Here is a 25445-nt window from a genome sequence, read left to right on the forward strand (position 1 = left end):
AACACAGAGTTCGATTTGTCGGGCTGGAGGTACGTGCTCCCAGCAGGCCATTGCAGTGGTCAGCTGTGACTGTACATTAATGACCTCAGGCAGAGGTCAGGGCACTTCAAATTGTAGACACAGTAGGTGGTTATGGGTTTTCACATCATTCACCACCAGAGAGGATCATGGGAAAGTGTGAACACATGGCTCAGTTCCCATTTGGCCAAAGAAAGTATTTCATACTTCTATTGTGGTCTATATCTGTAGAGATTGGCGACCCTGTTCAGTGTTTACTGATTCCAAGCAAGGCCAATATCGTGAAATGTGTCCAGCAGAACAGATGAGTGTGTGGGATTGTTCTCTGACACACTCTCCTCTCAGCAAAAAAACAATCTCTGGACTATTTTGCGCCTGTTGGGAGGAAGTTGTGTAATGACCTGACACATTAGTACAGACAATATCAGATCACCGGGTCAGGGCTCTGATTGCTCTCCTGCTACCTCAGACCTAGGGCGGCGGTCCTTTATGCAGAGGTGAAAGGGGACAAATCCGATGCCTGATATCTCCTCCTGTCATAATAATACTACAATATGTTTGCCAGAGTTCTTTAAAGGAGGAAAGAGGCAGACTTCCGCAGCAGCTTGACGTCCGTAACATCTTAGCCTACATCGCATCTTAACCATATTAAATACTTAAGGCCTACTTCTGAAGAATACAGGTTCTTTATCTCTCTTTCATTTGAGATCAATCTTACCAACTTGACATTTTTACCAAGAATACATCTCCTTTTTCGAGAGGGCGAATACATTCACATTCTGGTTTTTCCTATAATTAAACCGAACAGCGCACTTCCGTTCAACCCTCAGGGTTTGCTGTTGAAAAATCACAGCTCTGCCTTTGGTTGGCAGAGATTCACAGTAAAGAACTGTCCCCTCAATCCAGAGGGTAAACTCACATGGTATAAGTTCGCCTGTGGATCTGCATTTTAACAAGACATAACAAATTATTTTGGGGCCAATAAATGCAAGTGTTTACAGCTTGTAACTGGGACATGGATTGGACGAAGAATATACGTTTGAAAACTTTTAACCAGTTTCAACACTCACAGCAATTGTAGAGGATATCCTCATCAAGAGCACAATGAATAGTCTTTCTGACAGAAACCTGCTGCCCACAACAACCTCCTTCACCTGCCGGCTGTGCTCTGGAGAAGAATGAGTGCCTGCTCCAAGCACAACAACACAGTGACGTGAACTTTGTTTCTCATTGAATTTCGCCAATGGGAGTCTTCTGCCAATTTAAACTAGTCACTCTTCTTCTGATGGTGTCGTAGGGAGTGCTGACAATGCTTGGTTTGGGCTTTACTCAATTTTTGCCATTTCTGTATTCATATACCCAGACCATATACCCCCAAGAAGACATTCTTTTTGTGTATAAACCATAAACCCATGGTCATTCAGTGTAGTGCACACTGCAGACTACACAGACCAGCTTCTTGCTCAGACATCCCAAAAACGAACTGAAAAGCATGGCTGGTATCTGCCGCCAGATTTTCTTTGTTTCAATTAATATGATTTATTATTTCTTTATTTAGGAATATGCACCCTGGGATAATATTATAAAGTAAAATAATTCCAAATGTAAGAATACATTTATAAACAGGGCCCCAGCATTATGAATTATTTACTAAAGCTATTTGAAATTTATCAAATGTAATCTGAACCCAAAAATACCCAATGACAGGTGCAAAAGACCTTAATAAGGGGAAGTAAGACAAAGAAGCTGAGTCAAAGTGTACATGGGAAGTAAAAGATAATAAAAAACATTATTATTTTCAATGTCTACAAACAAGTCTTGAGAAAAAACAATTTGAATGGCAAGTACTGTACATTTGAGCTTTTAAGTCAAGTTTAAGAACTCTCAGAACCTGACATTGTGCTAACATTATCCCTGTATGTTCGGTGTTGTACTGTAAGTGTTATGTGTTTTAGTATTGTGAATGCATGTTTCCATTTAACTTAAGAGGGTGGTTTGAAGATGAGCAGAGTGAAAAATAACATGCATGTCCTTTTTAATGTTGAGGCTCCCCCTCTTGGACAAAGTAAGAATGATTTAAAGCCTACTAAATATAGATTTTTACACATTTAAACAATGCATACAATGTTATTTTTTACAGTTATAAAGACATAATCAGTGAAGATGCATAATATATTTTCACCCATGAATGTTGCAGCAATCCCTTTTGCCAGGCTGTAACAAGTATATCATTTGATAAATATCAGACCACTTATTCAGAAGACTTTTAGAAAATGTTACACTTCAACTAAAGCCTCCAAATAGCCTAGTCAAAAAAAGAAAAACATAAATAAAATTAAATAGGGTTGGATCATTTTAATGGTAGCTTTATAAGTTGCATGTGTCATGTTCCCTACAATTACCTTCAAACCGATCCAACACAGGCTGCAGAGGACAGAGGTGGATCGTGCTTGCCATGTCGTATGCACTGTGTGTGCTCGGGCTGGGTTCAGGCTGGGTTTCGCTGTGTCTCGCTGTCTCGCAGATCCCCCGCAGCAACCAGGAAGCGACACCAGTAAGCCAGCTCACACTGTCCGCTCCAGCAGCGGTTTGTCATTGCTGGTGTCATTTTCTGGTTGCTATCAAACGCCATTGTAACATATAACCACTGACAGAGTGGACGAGCTGACCAATCAGAGCACACTGGGCTCATAGGGAGGGGGGGGGGCAGGAGCTATAACAAGGCGTTTAGGACAGAGAGTGAATACACATACTATACAGAGATCCTGTATGAGAAACCAATGTGAGTTTGGAACATTGCACAATATACATCTATTTTAGTAGACCTCAACAATGGAATTATGATCAGTAGAAATGGCCATGATATGGGACCTTTAACATTTAGTTTTGATGTGTATTTTCATCCACATAGGATGTAATCTACAACATATGAATTATAGCCATTTTATAATACCTGAATTAAAAACTACACTTGAATAAAGTTATTGTATTTAACATCTGGTTGAGGTGTCTGCCCTGCTGATGTGCCGTTGGAGTAGGCTTTGGAGAATACTCATACACCTCTTATATGTCTCACCGAGTCAATAAATACAATATTCGATACTGAATATCTACATTTATGTTGCTGTAGTATATTGGTCTTTTATAGAACATTCTAAATCATCCAGAATATTTGATATTCTGTGTTCTATGGGATTTATGTATTTTCTACTGTTTTCCACCTTTTCAATATTTGAATGCCTGAACACATTGCTGCTGTAACAAAAATAATTTCCCAATTTGGGATGAATAAAGTATCTACCTATCTACTGTATATATCTATCTAATTGTTAAATTATTGTTTTGGGCTGATCTTCGGATGTGAAACAGTTTGTGATTAACCTGGTTATTAAAGAATATTCCAACCGTTGACCTAAAAAGTGTGTTGGGGGTTTCTGAAAATAAACATGACAGTTGCTGCTGTTTTGACAGTTACTCCTCCTGTAGCTTGTCCCTCCACGGCCTCCGTTGCATTACTCGAGGACGTAGGTGGCGGCGGCGGCGGCAGTCAGCAATATTGTCTCTGATACAGCAGAAATCACACACTTGCAGACACACCGGAGTCGGAGGGAGGCGAGGACCTTTGGCTTAAACAACATCAGCTAACTGGGAAGCCTTTCAGTCATCGAATTGATCAAGGGGGTAAATATCCACTCCATGTTCCTCTACTGTAGATAATGCAGACTCCAGTTCTCTCTGGAAGCTAGCAGGGGAGCACGTTAGCCATGCTAATGTTAGCGGCTAGCAGCTTGGGCCCGCCTAGAGCCGACAAGTTGCCAATAGCTTCTGCTCACAGCAAAGCTAACACAGCCGGTTGTAGCCCTCCTGTAACGTTATTCACTGTCAAATAAATATAGTTTCACCACTGTATGAAAACATTGGCACACACCCAACGTTAGGTATGAATGTACCGTTACAGTTGTTGTTCGAATGTCGACATAACTTTAACGTTGTGGCTGTCGCATAATTCCGAATCAATAACTGAAACGATTACGTTTGATTTAACCTTAGCCAAACAGTTTGAATAAGGCTAAATTAATCATTCAGCATTGTGACACTCGATGCAAGACGACCGAGGGAGCTTTTGTAAAAGTTAAGATTTAATTGAATCAAGCGATGGTTTCTCTAACGCTCGCATGATTAGATGAGTGCCGAATGAGGATTGAATCCGGAAAAGGAATTCATTCAGGTAACACGAGCTTGTCTTTAAAGCATTTATTTAATATGATTCCATATATTATACTCCTTTATTTACTTAACCTATCACGGGTAAAACCTTCTCGTTTGTCATTTGAGGAAAAAAATACATCTCTGCCATAAATCTGTCTTTTACCGGCGTATTCATTAGCAAAATACCTACATGAGCCAATGCTGTATTAGAAGACAATAGATTAAATATAAAAAAAACTGCTTAACATAACTAGCTAACGGTAGGTTTGAGTTGACAGTAAATGTTGTAACGTTATAGTAGCTACGACGCAATCAACCTATAGGACGATACACATTGCGCAAATTAGATCCAAAATCTGACATGATATCTAATCACAATACCGATTCAATATCGGTATATTGTCCAGCTCAAGACACAACCCAGGCGCATGACCCAGGTGAATGCTAGCCTCACAGCAAACGCCTGGCACAATGCCTGTATGCTGCAACCATCCGACTGTTGGACTGATGCTCCTTCTAGCCTTCTCATGAACATCAACTCACTGCGGAGCCCCCTAGGGCAGTGGTTCCCAACCTTCTTTTTTTTTTTACCAAGGCACCCCTGAAAATATTTCTCGACCCCAAGGCACACCAACTTTTCTTAGATTTAAAAACCACTTCAGAGCTTAAACTAAAAACAATAAATACACCATAAATTGGTGTATTTAATTGAATGGAAGATTTTATAGAACAAATAATGTGTTCACACATAATAACAAGAACCAGACTAAAAACGTCAACACCCTATGATGAATTAAATATTATAAACAGGCCTACTAAGTAGGCTCTTTTTTTTTGGCTGAAAATAGTAGGTCTACCTGTGTAAAACACATTTCCCAAGGTATTACATTTTGTAGCTTGTTTCCAATAAGTATATAAATGGTCCAAAGATGGTTGTATTCTACAGTTTGCTTGAATGTAATCATTGCGTAGGTGTGTAGTGTGATTCCGTGTAGTTTATTTATGGCATCCCGTTGAATTTGACGTCATCTGAACAGGACATCTCACTGCTTGATAGCGCGAAGGTCCGTTTACGCCGCAGTGCATGACATTAAGGATTTTGGGAGATGGCCCTGATCCCAATAGAGATTGCCCTGAAAAATGCGCTTGGACGAGATGACGCACGAAGGGTTTGGGGGGCCTCCGTCCCCCTAGAACATTTAGATGCAGGTCTTAGATGCTGTCTGGTGCATTCTCTCGACTGAATTATAAGATGAACCACCACAATATTATATTGTTCAATTTTATTCTTCATTTCACTTGTTTGTTGTTGTTTGTGTTTGCTTGCTTGCATGCCCTGCATAGCTATAAGAAATACTTAAGTTGTTGGTCAAGACACTTTCCATCTGATGAAGGCAAATGCCTTCCCAGATGTAAAAAAACATTACATTCAGTTATAACTGCCAAAACAAACATTATTTACACTATTATGGCCCCTGTTAAAAATGTTTAATGTTATCTACTGTGAGTTGCTCGAACGAATGCCTCCTCATCCCGAAGCTGACCGAGCAGCAGTCAAGAGGAGCCGAGCGCATTCGCGAAGCACACAAAATGGCGACGTCAGAGTTCCCGTTAGCCGGCAAATCTAAATCTCTTCGGTCAAAATGTCCGTCAAAATAATTTCCCTTTTAGCGCAATACAGCTTCAGTTGCGCCACTTATGTGACAGACAAGAAGAGTCCATTCTAATGTCTAACACTTAATGTGGAGAAAGAGACGTCCTGTATGGGTTGATTGTGCGTTGATCTGTTGGTAATGCCTCGGGGTTCCGGTGGGCATGTAAACAAATGCATAATGCTGCGCTATACTTTGTGGCCTCACCCAGTTGCATAGCGACACTTATTGTGTAGTTGTCTTTTAATAAGCAGGTAGTCATATCATTAGCTAGAACTAGCTGGATCTGATCGATATGGACATAAACGCGAGTGAAGTCTAATCTGACGGGAGAGAGAGAGATTAGCTGCTGCTGACGAGTGGACACGCAGCTCTGCATGATCACCTGCAGCGGTGAGCGGACAAAACACACACTTCGGGTTAGAATATCACACGTAGCTATTTTAATTACCTCTCAAACTACCTAAACTAGTTATAGATATGTTTAGTTTTACTGTCGGGTCACTCATTACTGGATCCGCGAGCTGCATGATACTGGCATAATAGATTGCCCGATCGGGCAACCAGCAGGTGAGGCTTCATTGCCCGAGCTAAACACTAGATGGTCCCGGGCCATCGGGCAGTCTTTAATGTCGAACCCTGCGCCGGCTGTTAAACAACATCGTTATGGGGAAATGCAAGTGGTTCCAAATGGTTGGAAGATAAGGAGGAAGGACAATCAATACTGTATATAGTCAATGTGAGGTGAAGTGTGTAACCGGTTCAAACTCAAAGTGGCGATGAGGTCTTAAAATGTATGGAAAGGGTCTTAAAAAAGGTTTTACATTTGACTTCAGGATTCCTGCTTATACCCTGTGATTGACAAAATCATAAATCATACATTTATAAATAAGGCACACAAATTAACATCCAAACATAAACGTTTCTCAGACCGTTCAGACTTCAGCGGAAGGTACTTGATGTAGTTCACTATTTTCACAGCTTGTTCTAATACTGCAGTGAGGTCTGGTGGCATAGCTTTGGCGACAAGGGCTTCTCTGTAACATGCAGTGGGTTATCTGTACATCGGGATTTTCCTGTCTCACTTTATTTACAAAGCCTTTAACCCCCCCCGTCATTGAGGCAGCAATGACGGGGGAATTGGCAGCCAATTATTTGGCGCAAGGATAAAAAGCTGCTCTGCACACCGTAAACATTGACGACTGACGTAAGTCATGAGAATTTAAGCAGTTTAATATTTCTAAATCTGAGCAATATATATGTTTTATTAGCTTTTGAACTCTATTGTATATGTAATAATATAAAGTTTATATGAAGTGAAGTTTATTAAGTGAGAAAAAATGTTGGAACATAAAACATTATTATTTTTTCGGCACACTTGTGCTGCGGCACACCGGTTGGGAACCACTGCCCTAGGGGACATGGAGAAATAAAAATAAAAACTACACCACGTGATGACATGTTACGCTCGTGTTGTGTTCATGGAACCTGTCCTTGGCCAGGAAAAACAGCTTGTTTAATTCTGTTGCGGTCTAGATTGCTTTCATTTTTTGTTTCCTTCTGCGTTGTGCTGCGTTGCGTGCATGGCTTCCTTCTGCAGGTAACGGAGAGACGCGCTCTGGCGGCGGATCTAAAAATACAATTTAAATATTTTGCACACTTATTCCACTTATTCCTAGTGTGCCACTGGTTACGGTGCCGCGTGCCAATGGTTGCCGACCCCTGATCTAAAGTAATCATTGACTGTCTCCAAGTCACTTTGCCACTTTAGTTTATCTCTTCCAATCAGCTTGAGCTAGCCCCTCGGTCTGGCCGTTATGCCCCACAAATAATTGTAAGTCCTACGGCCACCATGGCCTTTGGGCCCCTCGCACTGTTAAAAGTTGCTTTAAAAGTGTCAGAACAGGTTTCTGAACTGCATTATGCTGCGTTCACAACGGACGCGATGCGAATACTCGCATTGTTCCAACCGCTGGAGTCAGCTGTGTTTACTCCTGTCATTCAAACAGGACGCGCTGGAGAGGGGGAGGGGCTTATATCCATGTAAATACTGTGGTGGAAACCAACTACGACCAAATTAACCTATTTTATCGTGATTCCATTGTAATAGACGTTTCAAAATGATGCCGAAGTAACTACGTACTGATAACGGTTAGTAGAAACCATGCTTTAATGCTTTGACAAGTGTGCAGAACAGACGGCATGCGAAAAACCTTTTAAAATGCGTGTTTTGTGAATGGAGATTGGATCGATCAGGCTAAACTAACCTGTATCTGCTCCGTCCACACTCACAACAACGTCCTAAAGACAGAATTAAAGCAGCGACTGTGTTCGTCATGACACAGTCTGTGGTTTTGTACATCTTTAACTTTTGTCCAGTTTCTGAACAGATATGAGGAGCTGTGAGGAGTTGATTAAAGAGACGCACACACACACTTTTGCATTTCAAAGTATTGCTTGTTCATGCAGTTGGATGTTGGAGCTTCACTGTGCACTGCTGAATGATGTATGTGCAGAGTTTGACCCTTGAAGGCTGTTTCTTCAACTCTGAAATTGAATATATTTGTTACATATTAATAGAATTTTAGATTTTTAGATTTCATTTCGGATTTGTGAATGGGAGTAGTAGTAGATGGAAAACATACCAAACACTAATTATTCAAAGTAAAGTATTTCATTTTATATACGGTAATACTAAGGAGGCATAGGCCTAGGTGATGATACGATTATTGATATTAAAAAAGTGATTTGTTTTTTGTCACTAGAAAGTGAAGTTATTTATTTGTAAGCTCCAAATCCTAATTTTCCCCTCAATGGCCTTTGTGCCCTGGCATGTGGCCTTTCCGCCCTGAACAAATGTGTGACACCAAAGGCCAAATGGCCTTGCCCCTAAAATGACAATGAAAATCCAAGCCTGCTGCTGACACCTTTATCAGTAAAATAGAAACATTCAAATGTTCTAATCCATCATTTCCTCTCTCACCCTCGTTTTCAGCTATCCCACCGTGGCCCCTTCCCCCGTCCTCAGGCAAAGCCCCCCCCAAACCCTTTGCCCTGTAGGGATCAACCCCTTCACCCCCTACTTTCCCTCCTCTTCCTCCCTCCCTCCCTCCCACCCATCCTCCCGGTACTCCAACAGTCTTCCGCTGCAGTGAGAGTTCCCGACCATCTCTGCCAAGCTGTCGGACATGTCGGGACCCGTGCCGAGCCGGGCCCGAGTGTACACTGAGGTCAACACTCACCGGCCAAGGGAGTACTGGGACTATGAGTCCCATGTGGTGGAATGGGGGTAATCACCTTGCAGACATTAAACAACTTTTGCAGTATGCGGCTCGACAACTCTTCAATCCAGCTAATGGTTGGTTGTTTTTTCTCCTTCACAGGAATCAGGATGACTTTCAATTGGTGCGTAAGCTCGGACGTGGCAAGTACAGCGAAGTCTTTGAAGCAATCAACATCACCAACAATGAGAAGGTGGTGGTGAAGATACTCAAGGTAAATCCTTACAGAAAGAAGCTCTGATTTATGATCACATGCTTTAATTCAATCTGCCTAACTCTGCCTCCCCTTTTCCCTTTTAGCCTGTGAAGAAAAAGAAAATCAAGCGTGAGATCAAGATTTTGGAGAACCTACGTGGAGGTCCTAACGTCATCTCCCTCATCGATATTGTGAAAGACCCTGTAGTAAGTAACACGTTGGTCATAACTGCAGCAAAGGCCATATTTAATTGATATGTTTGTTTTCAACAAACTTATGTTGTGTATGTTGGGGTTCTGAAATATCGTCACTGTACCAATAGCGAGGCGAGCCCGCCACCTGTGCAAGGTTAACCCTTTTGCTCGGGAAGTATGTGTCTGTAAGTACTGAGCCAGCTCTGGCTGTAAGTTAGATGAATGTGTCCAAGCAGTTTAACACCCTTCCGATGTTGTGTCACGACTCTCCCCAAATAATGTACTGTTGGTATATTGCTTTATAAGAAGCAGGAGTTCACAGGTCTTTCACACTGCAAAAATGAGACTATTGTATTCACTTTAACCTAAAACAACTGAGACGCCATCAAAATCTATTAACCTCAGCACAACCAATGATAGTTTGATCATCACATACGTTACAATGATCATATATTAGCCTTATGTTGTCACCTTTAGAGGGACAACGGATTTCTTTCAAAGTTGGAGGATGCTCAAAGGTTTATTATTCCTGTATAGTTAACAAGTCCCAGGAACAAAGCGGGGGAAGTCAAATAATGTAGCAACTAAAAGTGCCTTTTGTGCTTTACAGTTTGCGTTTCATGTAGCGCAAAGATTAGTCAAATTTAGATAGATGACAGATAAAAAACAACTGTCGCATTTCAAAAGCAACAGTCAGACCTCAGGGGATGATAACTTCCTCATCCTTTACTGATGACCGACGTTTGAATGGATTATTGAAATAAAGATAAGGAGAAATGCAGAGGTGGAAATAGGAAAAGAACACCTGTGCCCCATAGCATATTGTATTCTTTACAATGAACTGCAGTGAAACTATGGGCTAATGTATCTCCCTCAATTCATTGTGCCCAGTCGACACAATAACTCAATTAACAGAAAAGCTATTTACTAATTTGATATAACAGGCATTACATTTTCTTGTTTCAGCTTCATTTTGTTTATTACTGTAATGTATAAATGTTCTTGTAATCTTTGGGACTGGCCTGGCGAGGATATGAAGTTGAACTTGTTGAAGACTATGCCTTTTTTCTAAATTAATTCTGGGATTTAATTGTAAAGTCAAAAGACTGATTTCCAGATTATGAAAACGTATCCACAGTAGGCTGGTCATTAGTGCCATGTACATTTTCAAATTCATTTATTTGAAGCTCCAACTACCGGAATTCGTTATGATAGTCAAGAAAACTCTCCTGGTGAATTTTATTCAAATTCCAACAGCATTTACCCCTCCCTCATCAACCTTGAAGTGTAGCCTCAGTCGGGTGTTCCTTACAATTGAAAGTCGAAAAGTCTAAGCTCCAACCCCCATTCCATTAGTCAAGAAAACTCCTGGTGAATTTTTTTTTCCCTCAATCTGACAACATGTACCCCTCCCTCATCAACCTGGGCTGCCACACCAGCAGCACTGTGCTGCAACTGAGGCTAAACTTCAAGGTTGATGAGGGAGGGGTACATGTTGTCAGATTGAGGAAAAAAATTCACCAGGAGAGTTTTCTTGACTAAAGGCCCGGACACACCAAGCTGACACCAAAGAACTGGCACAGACGGCCCCTGACTGTTGTGTCTCCTGGGTCTCGGCCATGTGTCGCACTGGAACACACCTCAAAGACTTCAGCCGACGGCCAAGAAGCACGTACGAACTGCGCATGCGTGAGTGGCAATAACTCTCCTTACCAGCAGGCGGCGGTAGTGTGTATTCGTCATTCAAAAGAGGCAACAACCGGAAGACAGACTGCGTGATAACCGAGAGAAGAAGAACAGATTGTGTGATATAAACAAATAGCGTGTGCGTTCCATTTTCACTCTACAGCGAGAAGCTCACGGGCTTTCCCGAACCTGAGTCGAGAGCTGGAGGTAAATGAAATCTCAGATTTGCTTTCTTAATAGTTTGTTTGGGTCCCTCACTTCCGTTTCGCTTCTCATGCACTGATTCGCTAGCTGAACAGCCAATCAGAGTGATTTCTTTGGCCGACAGCGGCGGGTTTTCAGCTGAAAAGGCGTCGGCACGGCTGAAAAGACATTATGGTGCGGGACACACCAATCTGAGTAGTGCGTGTCGACGCTCATCGTCGGCCTGACGCCCACCGACGGCCAAAATCGGCTTGGTGTGTCCGGGCCTTTTTATAGAATGAAATCTGGGGGTTGGAGTCTAGATTTTCCAACTTTCAATGTTAAGGACTCCCTAATCCACAGTTGAGGAAGCAACCTTTCTCAGACAATTTAAAATAGTGCTAAAACATGTTGATTAACTGACTGTCCTGATAGTTCTTCCTTCACCTGGTACCCCTTTCTGTTATCATTACTGGAAAATAAATACACTTTTCTTTATTTGTATTTACCTTTTCAATGTAAACTAAGCACTCATATACTAACAAAGGACTGGCTTATCTAAAGCCTGTTGAGTATCACTTAAAATAGTTTGGCTCTATGAAACCTGATGTACTTATATGATTCTGTTTTCTTCAAGTTTGTATCTTCTTGGTCGAAATCACTTATTGTAAGTCGCTTTGGATAAAAGTGTCAGCTAAATGTAATGTAATCTGCAGCTTAGACAGACAAAGCAGTTTGGGGACATCACGTGGACTCTGGCAACTTAAGAGGCTGGTTAATAGAAAATAAAACCATCAATACATAGTGAAAGTGGATTGGTTGATCGCAGCTCTAGTTCATACTTTAAGCAACACATGTGGTTATGGTCAACAGACTGTATTTTTGATTCTAGTGTCACTAATGATATCGGCGTGTTAAATAAACAAACTAAACACTTACATAAGCACTTGCATCAACCCAACAATAGATTTGTTTGGATTGGCCAGTGACAGTGGTGGGATGTTGACCGTCCACATGCTAGCTAAGTTTCCTTGCATACTCGTGTACAGAATATAAATGTACATTTGGAGACTTGGTCATAGTGTTGCTCACATTGTGGCTTCCTGGTTAGTTTAGGTTTGCATTAGAACAATAGCGAATAGTGTTTTATGTCCAATAGAAATATTTAACCAATTGTAGAAATTGTTGGCTAAGACTGCAACGCATTAAAAAGACAAATATTGATATTTAAATGTTTATTTCAGTCCCGGACGCCCGCCTTGGTATTTGAGCATGTTAACAACACAGACTTCAAGGTAAGAGCTAAACTTTCCATTTATGCTCTCAAATGTGGACACCTCCTTTCTTGGCATGCTCGTAGTTTTTCTGTACACGTGTGTGTTTGTGATGGAGGAATATGAAAGTCCAGTTCTATGTCTTCGGTGCCAGAAAGTCCACCATCTTCTGGTTCTATCCTCAATAACTGGTACACTTCCACAACTGCCTGTGAGTCATGTATGACTAGGGATGGGTACCGTTAAGGTTTTAACGGTACTACTACTTTTATCGATACCGCTTATCGATCGGTCCGGTCTTTTAACGGTACTCTTATCGGTTCTTTTGGAGAGAAAAAAATTAGGTAAACTAACTAACAAATTGTGAACAAAATTAGCATTGCTTTTTATTTAAATTAAATAAATAATATTTCACCTCAAAAGAAACAACAACGTTTTAACAAATGGTATTAAATAATGTGATGACAGAACTGTAAACAGAATAGCTGAAACTTTAACAAACTAAATAACTCAGTTTCCTCTAATCCTTACCCCATGTTTGTATAATGTAGTTAACTCCGTGTGTTGCTGCTAGCATGCATAACACCTGACGTGGAAACGTTACTCGTGGACGGGGCTACAGAGCTGTTAGAAAGACAGTGGAACCCGGTGCATTTCTCCGTCTGGATGTGGAGCACTTTTGCTAAATGTTTAGACAAATTGCTCGTGTTACCGCCCTGACATGCTGAACTCTTATTGCACTTTTGGTAACGAGTATTGTCCACATCGAGACGGGTAAAGTTTAACCACACCTCGGAGCGCGTTCACTCCGCCATCTCCTCAGTGTGTGTGTGTTGCTGCATATAGCAGCTGCATGTGTAAACTGCCCCGCCCCCTCGCACATAGACGGGGGAGAGAGAGAGATCTCTCGTCTGGATTGGAAAGATCGAAAATACTCAAAATACATCATAGACGCATTTTGCAGTCTTTTTGCGTATTATAAACGGAGTTGGCGTTACTAAAACTGCAATGTAATGTTTGTGTAGCAATAATACATATGAAATATTTTTTACATGTCTCCAGTACCGATAAAAAGACCGATAACGTTGGAGCTTAATGGTACTTTAATAATTCAGCCCTGGGGCCCGTTTAATACCGGGGCTCGGTACCCATCCCTATGTATGACTGTCACATGAACGTGTGCTGTGTGTTTAAGACATTACTCATAACATTGTTTTGGTCTCCAGCAACTGTACCAGACTCTGGCAGACTATGACATTCGGTTCTACATGTACGAGATCCTAAAGGTGAGTAATTTTTCAGCCATCTTTGTGCTCATCATCTTTAACCCCTAAATGTCCGGAGGATGTGAAGCATTAAGTCCTTAATCAAGACTGTTTGTCATTGTTATTCTGGGGGTTTGTACAAGCTTGGGTATTTTTGGCAGAAACAATCCATTGTTAAGGCAATCAAGATTGTGGGTTTTGTCTTGTAGACATCATCTTCTTGGAATCTTTCTAATGAAACCAGTGACCAACGAATAACAGAGTTTGTTTGTCTGTAGGCCCTAGACTACTGCCACAGCATGGGAATCATGCATAGAGACGTGAAGCCACATAACGTGATGATTGATCATGAACACCGCAAGGTAAGTGATGAAGTCAAACAATGTCTCGCTTACCTTAGCAAAAGAGTGATTCAGGAATGAGTCCTAAAACCTAGACTTAACATTTTAACACGTCTGGTTCCCTCGTCTAAAAGTGACCGGTTTTTTTAACATGTTTTTGGTTAGAAGCCTGAAATTAGGTCTTTGGTTAACACAAGCTGAAATGATCACTTTTTTTTTAAACCCAAAACCCTACCACACAATGTCTAAAGCTGCTATGTGTCATAAAACAGCGGTTGCTAATAAGTGATTTAATGTCGTCACGCTGAACACCTTTAGCTTATAGGTGGCTATGTGAAGTCATGTGATTTTGTGTGTTGATGGCCTAACATTTTTACTTTTGGTGATTGGATTTGCACTTCAAAAATATGTGGAGAATATCATAAACGTTTCTGGCAACAGATCTCATTTTCTGCCTCAATCCAAACCAAAAGTCCCATTGCCTTTTTAATTGAGGGAGCCCATGTGATGCTAATTTCTGGGTAGGCCTAGTGCTGCGTACCGGTACGCCGAACCGGTACTGGACTTGTAAAAAGTTTCGGTTCAAGTCCGGTTAAAACCGGAACGTCGGGAACCGGTACATGGACTCGCAAAAAAACTAGCATTTACGTATATTCTGGTGTCTGTGATTATTTAAACATTCCCTGATAAACGTTATTCAGCGTCAATAAATGAGTGCTAATCCCAGTGTGCTCAGTGTACAACATCACATGTCATTTCACCTTCGATTCACGGTTTGAAAATGTAGCATTTCGCCACATGCTAATGCTAACCGGAAGTGAATAATTTTCAGAATAAAAGTATTAAGTTAATAGTGTGAACTTCCGGTTTTTTCAGAATAAAATTGATTTAAATTAAATAGTGTATTTAATTCAAAATTACGCCATATCAACATTGATTTTAATTTCTAACAGTATGTACATCACTATGTATGTAGTATGTACTGTATAATGTACACATGTAGAGTTGTAGAAAAGACATGGTGTACAGACAGTACAGTACACTCTGACTGTACAGCCACTACAGTGTATACTGTATAGTAGGTGTGTAACAGTGTAATGCGTATAGTCTACTCTACACTCTACCTTTCAGCAACGTTTTAGGGATTTAGGCTCAGTCAGCTCAGGGACTGTTTGCTTACTTTAGTTTGGTAAATGAAATAAATGTTTGAACTTTGTTGTAGTTCACTGTAGTTGCTGTCATAAGTCATTTATAGACTAAGTGGCATTTGTACTTTGTAGAGAAATGTAGACACAAGTTGGAAGGGAGCACAATAAACCTGATGAGTATGAATTTGAGTTGATTATGAGTTAATTTTCAATTGATAATTAGCTCACAATAAGTTCACTTTAGTTACTCACACAACTTGACACAAGCCATGGGTTCAGGTCCGGACTTAGAAGTCCGGACCTGAACCTGAACCTCTGGACTTGAGTCCGGACCTGAACCTGAATGTGAGTCCAGGTACGCAGCACTAGGTAGGCCTACACAAATATGTAATCTCTGCACTGCTCTAAAAGATGATGATTATTTTTGTCCTGAAGCTTTTTGTCTATGTTTTCTTTTTTTCCCCCATTGACTAGTTGCACTCATTATTTAAAGGGGACCTATCATGCAAAATGCACTTTTGGATGTCTTTTATAAATGAATATGTGTCCCGGTGTGTCAGGGAACTCACCAAGTGTCAGAAAACACAACCCTCTCTCTTTTCCTCCATACCCTAATCTCTAAAAACGGGGCTGGAACCTAGCTGATTATTATTTGAATTTTTCTGACGTCAGAAAAGGGGGTGCGCCGCCTATATGGGCATCTCTCCACCTATCAGAGGAATGAGAGCCCGCTGGAGACGCTGTAGTACATATGCCAGGCCTGTAGGTGGTGCTGTAGTCTGCCACAAAAGCCGAATCAGCACTTGCAAAAACAGGGCGGGAAAAGAGCAAATAGAGCGAAATGAGGCATGGCTAAAATGCATGATCTGTTTGGTATTTTGAAAAAAAAACGTCAGACATGTTTTTATATAGGTATGGCCCTACAATATATGTTTCAAATATAGCATGATAGGTCCACTTTAAGTAATGCAGGAGAAATAAGTAAATGTCCATTTTTTTTTTTTGTATCTTGTGTTGGACAACAACTAACTGCTTCATATCTGTCTATAGTTGCGCCTTATCGACTGGGGGCTGGCCGAGTTTTACCACCCAGGACAGGAGTACAACGTCCGAGTGGCCTCCCGCTACTTTAAAGGCCCCGAGCTCCTGGTGGACTATCAGGTACATGGGGGGCGGGCACACTTTTGTTTGAGCTGACATGGTTACATTACATATCATTTACATCTGTAGGTATTAGGGGTGTAACGGTACACGTACCCGTACCGACATTTTTCGGTACGGGCCCTTCGGTTCGGTACACGTGTGTACCGAACGAATATAACGTTAAACGTAAAAAATTGAGAACGTGAACAACTTCTTGGAAGTAATCTCAGGTGCTGCGTCGCAGCATTCAGAGTAATTTGCTCCCATTGGGCTCATCGCGTCATAGAGCGAGCAAGTCATTTCATTGGATGAGAGGGCATGCTATGAGAGCTGGTCAGAGGGATGTGTTCAAATTTAGTCAGTAATTTGAGGAACTGTCGAAAATTAATGGCGAACGCAGATAAAGTTGAGCTCGAAAATCCTCCAGCATCATTGAAGTCTCCGGTTTGGGAACATTTTGGTTTCGCAGTTACGTACAAGGATGACGGACAAAGACAGGTGGACCGAACCAAAGCTGTTTGTCGGCATTGTTCAACTAACATTTGTTACGCGGCTGGCAATACATCAAACTTGCACACTCTTGAAAAGGCATCACCCGAACGTGAATATCACCGGTACCAAAAGAAAAAAGACTGAAGTGCAAACCCAACTCCCGCTAGCATTTAAGCCTCCACCACTCGCAAAAACTTCAGACCGAGCCAAAGCTATTACAAACGCCAAATATCCTTATGTTGCCATGTTAGCAAAGCGCTACCTGGCTGTATCTGCTACCTCTGTCCCTAGCGAGATGGTGTTCTCCACGGCAGGAGACATTGTTAGTGCCAGCAGATCTGCCCTTTCAGCAGCCATGTGGACAAGTTCATCTTTCTTTAAAACAACATGAAAATACAATGACAAGCAAGTCCTAATGTCAAACTGGCTGCTTAGGTACTAGTACAGTACAGTTCAAATACAGATAATTTCAGTTCATCGAAATGCTGCACCTTAATGTTCATTTGATTATATTTTGTATTTATTTGAGTGAATATTCACAGTTTAATAATAATTAAAAACCCAAAACTAATAGTTTATGTTTTGTGAGTACTTGTACAGTAAAGTTCAAATATAGATTATTTCAGTTCATCGAAATGCTGCACCTTAATGTTTATTTTATTATATTTTGTATTTATTTGAGTGAATACATTATTCACAGTTTAATAATAATAAAAAAATATATATGTTTTTGTTTTGTGAAAAAAAAAATTCTGATGTACCGAAAACGTACCGAACCGAACCGTGACCAAAAAACCGAGGTACGTACCGAACCGAAATGTTTGTGAACCGTTACACCCCTAGTAGGTATCCAAGTGGTGTCTTAATTATCTGTTACACATGTAATCTGAGACACTGCTCTTCACTTTTCAGTGTTTTTCTCCAAACCTACTGACCTTGCATTTTTTTATATTTTATATCTACACACACACACGTACCGGGTCCGGCTGCGCCCTGGTTTTGTTCCGACCTCCTCCAGCCCCAAACCCCACCGGGCGCGTTTCAGAAGCAGTCTGTCTTGCGTGCCGGCTCGCAGTTTTAGTTGATTTGGGCATATTTCCTGGACAGGCTACATTGTACAGACAAAGTTAATAATAATTGTAATGGTCCAGTTATAAATGAAAAGATGTGTTGCTGTATTTTAGTGGTACAAAAAATGCATTAATTATTTATATAATTTACACACAGTGCCTGTAACCCGGAGGAGAACGCTGGCATTTCTCCTCCTACTTGAAAGACTACGGAGGGATAGGGTCTGCACAATTAGTTTATTTGGGGGATTGACTGGATGCTCTGACCGTTCCACTTCCTGCCCGGCGCTATGCAGCGTCTCGTGTCAAAAATAGACTTGCATCCTATTTTTAGCGGAGCCCAGTGCCGAGACGCTTCTGAGCCGCGGCGCGTCTGTTGGAAACACACACATTGACTAGAGTGGCCGCGATCGCTGTGCGCGGCCGTAAAGCGGTGCGGACGGACCCGGTGTGTGTTTGTTTGTGTGTCACACAGAGGTATCATACATGTACTGTGTGTTTCAGATGTATGACTACAGTCTGGATATGTGGAGCTTGGGTTGTATGTTGGCTAGCATGATCTTCAGGAAGGAGCCCTTCTTCCATGGCCATGACAACTATGACCAGGTAAACACAAAGCGGGGTTGGCTGATGGGGCAAACTTTGATTTAAGAAAACAAACACAAATCTGTACCCGCTAATCGCTGGGCCATAGTGCTCAGCTGTGAAACCTCTTGCTTTCATTCCGGTGTACATGCCGCTGTATGTACTTTTTTTAATCTTCTTTACTTGTGGCTCACTTACTTAATATTTTTCAGTTTAACTAGTTCAATGAAATGAAACCTCTTAATCTGGTCAATTTAAGCTGGAAGGAGCACTTCTGTCTGTGTGACCCCCCCCCCCCCCCCCCCCCACAAATGTATTTAATAGACGGCTACAGCAATATATGAACCGTGCAATTTTTCCATGAACCCAATATTTTCAGTCACCGACTGGGGTCAATGTAGATTAGTGTGCTTGAGGGTTACACAGTCTCATACAGAGCTCAGACTGATGTATCCTTATTTGGGCTCCTGTAGTTGGTGAGAATAGCCAAGGTTCTGGGGACTGAAGACCTGTACGACTACATCGACAAGTACAACATTGAGCTGGAACCGCGATTCAACGACATTCTGGGGAGGTAAGGGCTGTTACTGCTGACTCAGGACGGTGTCTTGGACAACCTATTGCTTTCTTTCCATCAACCCCTATGTTAACTCCATATTTATACATTTTGAGCAAGTCCAAATTATAAAGTAACAGTTGGGTTCATCCCTGCTTTTTCCTTCAGGCATTCTCGTAAGCGATGGGAGCGCTTTGTCCACAGTGAGAACCAGCACCTGGTCAGCCCTGAGGCTCTGGACTTCCTGGACAAGCTGCTGCGCTACGACCACCAGGCCCGGCTGACGGCCCGTGAGGCCATGGACCACCCCTACTTCTGTGGGTGTTCATAAAAATGAAAAAACAATCAGTAACAGTAATGACAAAATAAGTGATTTCTTTATTTCTGTTGTTCCTGCAGTCCCCATTGTGAAGGATCAGTCTCGTGGGGCCGCGTCAGCCAACCTGGCCAGTGGGAACACAGCTGTTGGCTCATCCAGCATGATCACTGGTGAGCACACACACAAATGTGTTTCTATTGCTGAAAAAAAGATTGTTCCTCATGTTGTAAACATGTCAATACTTACCTCTACCAATTTACTGAGATCTTGGATTAGAGTTTAACTAAGTATAGCAAGTGTTTGTTATTGGAGCAAAACTACAAACCTGTTAAGCCCCATGCCCCCACTGGCGGGGGCATGATGCAACATCTTGCAAGAAACAGCGTTTGAGTGCTTCTTAACATTTAATAAACGATGAATGTGTCATACCCACCTATCGGGAAGAAACTCAGCTAACTGACGATACAAACCATTTTTACCGAAACAAAACGGCGAAAAAATGCTACCGCACTTGGCACACAACTCACGGTAGAAATACTTTATTACTTATTGGATCTGCACAAACAAGATATCAGATTAAAGCTGAGATTCCACAGATTCTAGAGGTATATAATGGCGCGTTTCCACTGCAGCGGGTAGCTCGCTTTAAGCGTGCGAGCCGTGCGGGGCCCGTTTTTGGTTGCGTTTCCACTTGGCCTAGTACCGGCTAGCGGGTCCTAATTCACAGTTTTTCTGGCCCCATAAAATCGTGGCTCTAGGGCCAGGAACAACCAGGCTGAGTCGGGCTGAGTATGCTAAACTAGAGAGAATCGCTGGCAAGGGGGCTACAACTACAACAAGATGAACATATTTGACCGTGATTTAATTGTAATACACGTTTTCAAAATGATGCCGAAGTAACAACATACTGATACCGGTTAGTAAAAACCATGAAGCAGGGGTATTCAACTAAAATTCAACGAGGTCCAGTTAGAGAAAATGTCCCCATGCAAAGGTCCGGAACTTCAAAATGTCTAACTTGCTTTATGAATTAATGTGATATATAATGAAGTAGCTGTAGCTTTATCAACGTCTGCATGTAATCAACAACTAACTGCCAATCAAATAAAGAAAGTACAATTCATAAACAACTATTTATTGTCTATTAACATTGAACTCTACAGATATACAGTAAATACTATGGATATGTGTAATGTTCCTCTCGGGCTGCATTTAAAAATAAAATGGAGATGATAAATAAAATGGCTTTTGAAAATGTGTGCATCTTAACCTCTTAAGCCCCACGGACGCCGAAATCGCGTCATTTGCAGGAAACAACATCTAAGGAACCTTAATATTTAATAAACTATGAATATTTTATATCCATATAACGGGGAAAAAACTAATTTAACTGATCTTTTTCATTTTTTTAATATAAAAAAAACACACAATGCTAACACTGACCCTCTGAATTAGTCCAGAGCGAAAAATAGTAACCTATTACTTCACTGAAAATCACACCTAGCTCCCTTATTACTTATCCTAGCTGCATATCCAACACATCGTTTATGATCGTAAGGAGACACAGAGTCTAACGGTGCGCACCTCAACACTGAAAGATACAAACTCGCGACGTTATCAACAAAAATGTACATCAAAACATGTGGCGCTAGGTAGCCAAAAACGCTAACATGGTTTACCTTGGTCTTTGTCTAGTCAAAACTGGTCTTCAATGGCATTAAAACGATAAAAACGATGGTGTAGTTAATCCATAGGTTAATCCAACGTGTCTGTGTCCCCTTTGAAATGTTCTGATAATCCATAAGCAATAAAACTGCTTTTCCGTTTCCAGATATCAGAGCAGGGATATTTCTCCCCTCTGCTGCAAGCTTGCACGTGCAAAGACGCATCTTTTTTTTTACATGAGTGTGTGCGGGACAATTTCCCTTGGATTCTATTGGCTCTAACGGTCAGGAAGAGATGTCACATGACAAAATCGAACAAGGGGGGCCAGAGATAAGGAAAATCCACCCAAATGGCCCCAGAAGAGGTTTTTTTTTTTGCTAAATCTGTCTAAAAAGGTCAAATATCACTTGTTTTGCATCAATCTTGATACAGGGTACTTATTATATGTTGTACTTTGGATTCCTAAAGCTTTTAGTCTACTAACCCATCATCCAAGGTTAGTTTTCACTATAAGTACAACATATTTTTTGGACGGACACTATAATTTATAGGGCTGTGCAATTTAATCGATCTTGCGATATATATCGATATTTAGTTTTCCGAGAAAGTATCGATATTTCAGCCGCGGGTATCGATACATTAAGTCTGATAACTGTGTTCGTTATTCTCGCGTCCAGGAGAGAAGCTTTAAAAAGGAGACTAATTGAGTCTCTGAGAATGTTCAAATGTATACTTTAATTAATAAACAGCGCGGTAATGTTACAAGCAGAAGATGGTTCAGTCAGAAAAACAGCTGTGTTCTGGCTCTCGTGAGCGAAGGGAAGAGAGCGAGCTCCACCTTTCCAGCTGTTAAATACCCTCTGCTGGCTCCTCCCTGTGGGCCGGTTGGCGCTGCTGGGGATCGGCCCTCCACGTCTCCAATGTTCGTTGTTGCGCATTACAGAGGATTCAGACATTGCACATTAAATATATAACTAAACACGCCTTTTCTCCTCCTTATCTCTTTCATGACTTTTCATTTAATACATTTTAAACGCTGTAATCAATACTCCAAAAATACCTCACGGCTGGTATCATTTCCGGTAGTTCCGAATGTTGTCTCATGCTACCCACGTCTGTAAACAAACGTATTCAAATAAACTGTACCTTCATTTAATATTCAGCAATAATAATATCTCGACGTCTATAGTTGTAGTGTTGAAATCAGTAGGTTTCGGTGTGCAACACTCCGTGTCATATCGCTACTAAATTCACCTCTATAGTAAATGGTATATTAGCCACATGCTAAATGCTAACCGGAGATGAAGGATTTTCAGAATAAAAGCTTAACAACTGGTTGTGCACAAGAACTTCTGTTTTTTCAGTATAAAACAGCATTTAAACTGACGGTATGTTTATGGTACTTTATGCCATCAAAACATTGATTTTAATTTCTAACCAGTCCCATTCAAATCCCCCGTGTTCCGCCACCTGCTGCACCTTTTCATTCTCCATTGTCCATTGTGATACTGCACTTTATGTACTGATGTTTCAAAGGCTTGTAAGCTACAGTTTGCACCGTTTCAATAAATGAAACAAATTTTCTCACCACATCTTTTGATTCATTTTGTCCAGCATTTGCAAGCTGGAGACTCTCTGTCAGAGCCATATATTGTATAATTGATGCTTTCACTTTTCAGTTGAATTAATTCAATCCAAGTCAATGGAACACTCACAAGATGTCACCAAAATCACACTGTCCCTTTAAAATCTTTCAGAAAATGATATAAGTGTATCGAATTATATCTAATCGTATCGTTGGCTGAATATCGTGATATATATCGTATCGTTGGCTGAATATCGTGTATCGTGAGATTAGTGTATCGCTACAGCCCTAATAATTTATATATTTTTTACTATATTCAATCTGAATTTACTTTAAAATAAAAACATCTAATTGATTCTGACTTTTCTACATCCAACTCACAGGTTTATCATTGCTTTGAGAAAAAAGATTATTAATGTACCCCTTTTAGAAGGGAAGATATGGACATTTGTTCTGGGAATGTCATTTTCAAGCCTGAGACCTGAAAAACAGGCTTGGGGCTTAACAGGTTAAAGGTGTGATTTAGAATGTTTCATTAGTATTAGCGAACACATTAGTAATAGATGCCTGAATAGGGGCCCAGCTGCAGTTTCTGAAACAGATTAGGAGTTGTTCTGAGAGTCTGTGGTGGTGAGAGATACGTATAAAGTTACATAGTTTGTGCAAACAAATCAGCTGTAGTAAAGCGTTGTCACTCATATTTATAGGCTAATAGTTTCAATAGACATTTTTATTTTGAAGAACTAAAATACATCATCGCAGTAACATGTCCCTCATTGTCCCGTACAAACCCACTCTGCGCCACACGTGGCACCTGCTCATCCTAAGTGTGGGTTTTGGTTCATTTTCTTTTGATAGGGTAGTCCAACCCACCCTCTCTGCCCATGTGACGGAACACACAGTTAAGTATCTAACCCCTCTTGTGGCCCCCCTCTCTTCCCTCAGGTATCTCTGCCTTGCCAGTCTCCACTGCCCTGGGCCCCCTCACCGGCTCCCCGGTCCTCTCTGCTGCCACCACCGTCCTGAGCCCCCCGGTGCCCGCTGCGGCCCCGCAGTGACATCTCACCCCAAACAACCCCCCCTTCAGCTCTTCCAAGTCCTCCACCACCACGGCTGGGGGGGGGGAACCCGACAGGTGCCACTCGGCCAGCCCCACATCCAACGTGACTGACCACGCTCACCAACCTCCCAGCTGCAGGATGCCGTCGCCTCAGAAAAGAACAATGTTTTTCCGTTCCCCTCCTGAACTTGTTACCCTGACATCTGAAATGAATGTTCTGTGGAATTGAAATATACAGGTATTCCTTTGATTTCCCCACAAGCCGTAGTGAATACAAAGCGGTGTGTGCTGAGTCTGAGAGCGCTGTCATGCACAGCTGACTGCTCTGTGATTTAGTTTGGATTGTGAAGGAAGTGGTCAATAAGTACTGCATCAGAAGGCAAAGACGTGTTGGCTATCGGGACCAAAAGGAGCCCATCCTGTATAGTTTACTGCTGCAGCGTCCGCAACAGAACAAGACCTGATGCGCTGTCATCCTCTCCCGATGAGTGTACCGCCCTCCAGGTCACAGCATTGTGGACGTTGTTGGTGCTGTTCAGTGCTCTAGGTGTTTGTGAATGACACTTTATCTGCCTGAGTAGTTTTGTCTTGCCTTTCTTACCAAACCAGATCACAAGTCTTCTTTTGATATGCGACTCTCAGTCAAGTCATCCGTTAATAATTAGTTTTGTATAGCTGGTTAAGGTTTATCACCATCAAGTGGTTTGATCGGCTCTAGTTTTGTACTAGGGTCTTTAAGGAGCCAGGTAAGGTTCATTCAGGTTCTCAAATAAATGGTTTCTCAAATGTGCTGCTTTCCAGTTCCCTGAATTACTTCAAGTGGCTTTTCTTGAATTACTTCAAGACATAACCAAAGTTTACTCAGTTGGTTGGACGGAGAGACTGGCCAAACCTAGTTGTGTGGGAGCTCCTCATGGAGACACTGAAATGTGGGTTCTAGTAAATAGAATGACAACATGATCCAATAATCCTCTGCAGGTGACTGAAGTGCGGTTAGTGTTGAGGGAAGGTCACCTGTGTTATGTAGTGACAGGACTCAGAGCGTTTACTGGCTTTCATCGACATGTACAGAGAGTTATTGGAGTTGAATAGCACTTGAAGTGTTCCTAGTGTTTTAGTGCCAGATCTGTACGTTTTAGACCCTGCTGTACATAAGCATTTTTTTTCTCATTTCAAAACCTGTAAATGCAAATAAATCCGAACATGTGTACATTGACCTAGAATGGAGCGGTTTGAGTCCCTACATCACTGTATATATTTGTATGTCCCTATGTAGAAGACTAGAATTTGGAAATATTTGTGTAAATAAACGTGTTTTATTTATCGGGTACATCTGACTGATTTATGTCTGTCATGTTCATACAGACCTCTCACCTCAGCCTGGCATCAGGGGTGCCGTTTCCAAATGATATCTTTTTGAAATGGTTTTAGTTCCGTTTTTTGGAGTCTGAATAATTTTGAATGTACTTTGAGAGCTTATTAGTTGCTATAAGTATTCCTGCTGTCCATGATGGCGTAAGTAA

General features: G+C 41.4%; 1 protein-coding gene and 1 non-coding gene across 2 annotated transcripts; both read left to right on the forward strand.

Moving 5' to 3' along the window:
• The first annotated feature begins 3513 nt into the window (after positions 1-3513).
• LOC117446699 (casein kinase II subunit alpha) lies at positions 3514-25245 on the forward strand. Its single transcript, XM_034083041.2, has 13 exons — positions 3514-3699; positions 8875-9168; positions 9263-9374; positions 9461-9562; positions 12664-12714; positions 13920-13979; positions 14237-14320; positions 16498-16608; positions 18657-18758; positions 19211-19311; positions 19462-19610; positions 19693-19782; positions 23808-25245. The coding sequence occupies exons 2-13, from the start codon at positions 9068-9070 to the stop codon at positions 23918-23920; spliced, it is 1176 nt and encodes a 391-aa protein (XP_033938932.1). The 5' UTR covers positions 3514-3699; positions 8875-9067; the 3' UTR covers positions 23921-25245.
• LOC117447455 (small nucleolar RNA SNORA57) lies at positions 12756-12892 on the forward strand. The gene has a single exon (XR_004552233.1). It is a non-coding gene; the product is annotated as a small nucleolar RNA SNORA57 (small nucleolar RNA).
• Positions 25246-25445: the final 200 nt, after the last annotated feature.

This window comes from Pseudochaenichthys georgianus, chromosome 5 (genome assembly GCF_902827115.2).
Source record: "Pseudochaenichthys georgianus chromosome 5, fPseGeo1.2, whole genome shotgun sequence".
Taxonomy (NCBI): Eukaryota; Metazoa; Chordata; class Actinopteri; order Perciformes; family Channichthyidae; genus Pseudochaenichthys; species Pseudochaenichthys georgianus.